Source organism: Musa acuminata, chromosome BXJ1-11, assembly GCF_036884655.1.
Source record: "Musa acuminata AAA Group cultivar baxijiao chromosome BXJ1-11, Cavendish_Baxijiao_AAA, whole genome shotgun sequence".
NCBI lineage: Eukaryota > Viridiplantae > Streptophyta > Magnoliopsida > Zingiberales > Musaceae > Musa > Musa acuminata.
In genome coordinates, this window is record NC_088337.1 from 22,148,213 (window position 1) to 22,151,486 (window position 3,274).

Consider the following 3,274-nt stretch of genomic DNA (forward strand, 5'->3'; position numbering starts at 1 on the left):
AATTATATAATTCAATAGAATAATTGTTCTATTGCACATCTAAAAAATTAAGATATAATTATATGAACAAACTATAGTTTAGTAAATTCTAATCATATACATTTCAAATAATGACTTCCTAATAATACTTTTCGATGGAAGATATATTTAAATGTATTTTCGTAATGAAAATATAAGTATAGATAATGTCACATATTGGAGCATAAAATATTATAGTGCAAAGATTATCGTTCGTATAAATATAGTTAATGTTACTAAAAATAATATATCAATAACTTTATTGCAAAACTAGAAGCTTTAATAAATCTTTTATATATAATTATAAAATTGATGCAATCATATATCATTTAAAACTAACAATATTTATCTTTTTTTAATCATTTTAAATATAATATTGGATAGATATTTTCATTTGAATAATATAATATTAATCAATAAATATTTATAACATAACACATTTTGTTCGAATCATATGCTTTTCCAACTTATCAACATATAAATTATTTTGAATATTTTTAAATAATAAACTGACTTGTATTTCATTAAAATTATATATATTTATAAATTTCAAACATATGCATTAATACTTTGGACAACAGACGCAAATGAAGTCATTAGATATTTACGTTAATTTCATAACCTCACCATAAGTATATATTTCTAATGCCTCCTTTTATTCTCTTATTTTTCCAACATTATTATTTTTTATATTTTTATTTTATTCACAATATGACATCACGATTCATCAATTTATTATAATCCAAAACGTAAATCTAATTAACAGGGAGTCTTTTTTTTTCTTCTATTTTTTTCTCCTTTTCTTTGTTGGCGGTGGCCACTTTTCTTTTCTCCTTTTCTTCTTCTTTTATTTTTATTTTTTTAGATTAATTATAAATTATCTAACTATAACATTTTGTTTCTTACACTTTCAAAAATTATATTAGGATCCGTATATTTATGAAAGTAAAATATTTAATCTCATTTTTTCTCACACTGTTAATTCTGTTATGTGTAGAAAATAACCCTAAAACAAGGTTAAAAAAGTAATTTTATAACCCTTGTGCTATTACTAACTTTTTTCTGCTCATTCGCATCTTCCTACACCCAACATCTACTTTCCACAGCTTCCCACCATCAACACGATATTGTTGCGCTCTTGTCACCTCTCTCGTAACCCAAACGACACCCTCCTCTATACGCATGTTATCAGTGGTCCTCCCGTAGGAGTTGAATCATTTTGTTTGTACATACTTCCTCCACGTCTACGACGATGTGTGCATGCCCGTGCTTCTTACGACTATGACGATGAATATTAGTTTTACGACGCGCTCAAGCAAATCTCGACTAAGACGAATATCGTTCGAAGGATGCGAAGGAGCATCACGATGCACATCAGCTTTACGATCTCGAATTCTATGACAAGATTGATATCCACGATGTAGTGGGCATCGTCCGTGACGATCACATCGATATATTCATGGTAGCCGCCAATGACTTTGTCGGCTCTCATCGACACGCCATCGGGTCGCCCTCCGACACGGTTAGCACGGGCTCGAGCGAGCGCCACCGGTGTATGCCCCGAGCAGGTATGGTCGTTGGATTTCATGGAGCCGAGGCCATCTTCTGGGCCATTTGCTGGTGCAAGGTCGAGGTATCAGGTCGTGCCACATGCGTCCGCTGCAGAGGCGTTCACCAAAGGGCGGTCAACGACGCGAGTGATGTCGGCAAGCACTGTATTTGATGGCTGTTGCATGATACGGTGTATCTCTTCCCACACGCACCACATTGTGCCTCGCCGGTCCCACTCCCTCGCCGGCCCCACGTGTTCAAACGAGTCTCGCGTGAGGTTTGATGTTTCCAAAAACGGATAAGGCCCGATGGTGTTATGCGATAGCTAACGAAGCCTAAACATGACTTGTTGCGCACGGCACTTAATTCACATCACACTGTGACATGGAAACCGACGATTTCATCGGTCCCCAAGTTTTGCACTTCCTACCTGTCATAGAACGCCACGTCACCAAGAGACACCAGTATGGTCCGGTTTGTCTCGCTTGCTCTCTTCATAAAACATGCAATCGGCACTGCAAGTGAACAACGAGCTCTGCGTCGTGATGGCGGCCGCCGTTAACAACATCGCCGCCACCTTCTCCTCCGCATCCCGTTCCTCCCCCCACGTCCCGACGACGCCCACGGTAGCGTTGTCCGCCGCCAGCTCCCGGCCCATCTCCGCCTCGTGGAACCCCCACTCCGTTCTCCCTCGCTCCCGCCGCTCCTCGCTTCTCGGCATCTACGGCCTCCCAGGCCCTCGGCCTCGTCCCCTCCGCCTGCCCCGTCCTTCTGCCGCCCCTCCTCCGCGCACCATTTCTGCTGGCGATCGCCTCCCCGACGCGACCCTATCCTACCTCGACCGCAGCGGCGCCGTCCGCACCGTATCCATCTCCGGCCTTACTCGCGGCAGGAGGACCGTCATAATGGCCGTTCCAGGCGCCTTCGCGCCCCCGCGGCGTCCCCGATGGTGGAGCGGCAGTGGCCCCAGCTTCGGGCTCTCTGCCGAGGGGCTTGTGAAGAGGGCGGCGGAGATGAAACAAAGAGGCGGCGGCGGGGTGGTGGTCGCCTGCGTGGCGGCGAACGATGTGTACGTGATGAGGGCGTGGGGGGAGCAGCTCGGGGCGGCGGAGGCCGGCGTGACGATGCTGTCGGACCCCGACGCTGAGCTCGCAAGGGCGCTCGGTTTGGCTCTTGACCTCCGGGGAGGTACCGAGGGGTTTGGGATGCGATCCGAGGGTTACCTCTTGGTTGCAGCGGACGGAGTGGTGAAGGCGCTCTTCAGGAACTACCAAAACGGCGGTGGCGCTGCTATTGTTAGATCCGACGATGTCTTCAAAGTGCTGTGACGGAGGTTTCCCTGTTTTAGTTAGGATAAAACTGTGAAAGAAATGGAAGGTAGAAAAGATGGAATTTTGGGTGTGTGGACTGTGGCAAGGCAAGCGAGTAGCCATATTTCCTGTCTCCTTCCGGATTTTGATGATGTTTTTAATGAAGAAGAACATTGTGGTTGTAGAACATCTTGAACTTAGTATGCTTTTGTTTGATAAACTTATATTGAGTTGGTGTTTGCTGCTTCCTCGGTGTCATGCGGGACTAGGAGCAGGGGAGACGGTTCTCGTCTTCAAGATCTGGATGGTAAGTGTCGAGAGCTTACAGCCACTTGGGTGAGTCATATAGGTGTATGCTCATAGAGATTTCCGATCGACTCCTCGGCGGTCAGACG

The 3,274-nt window shown here is 44.4% G+C and overlaps 1 protein-coding gene across 1 annotated transcript; it reads left to right on the top strand.

Annotated features, from left to right (window-relative positions):
* The first annotated feature begins 2,114 nt into the window (after positions 1-2,114).
* Positions 2,115-2,897, top strand: LOC103971495 (peroxiredoxin-2E-2, chloroplastic). The gene has a single exon (XM_009385521.2). It carries the CDS (start codon positions 2,115-2,117, stop codon positions 2,895-2,897), a length of 783 nt encoding a protein of 260 aa, XP_009383796.2.
* The last annotated feature ends 377 nt before the right edge of the window (positions 2,898-3,274 follow it).

Bases quoted from the DNA above. Each gene is read 5' to 3' on its own strand.
- LOC103971495 (XM_009385521.2), top strand. From the start codon at position 2,115: ATGGCGGCCGCCGTTAACAACATCGCCGCCACCTTCTCCTCCGCATCC.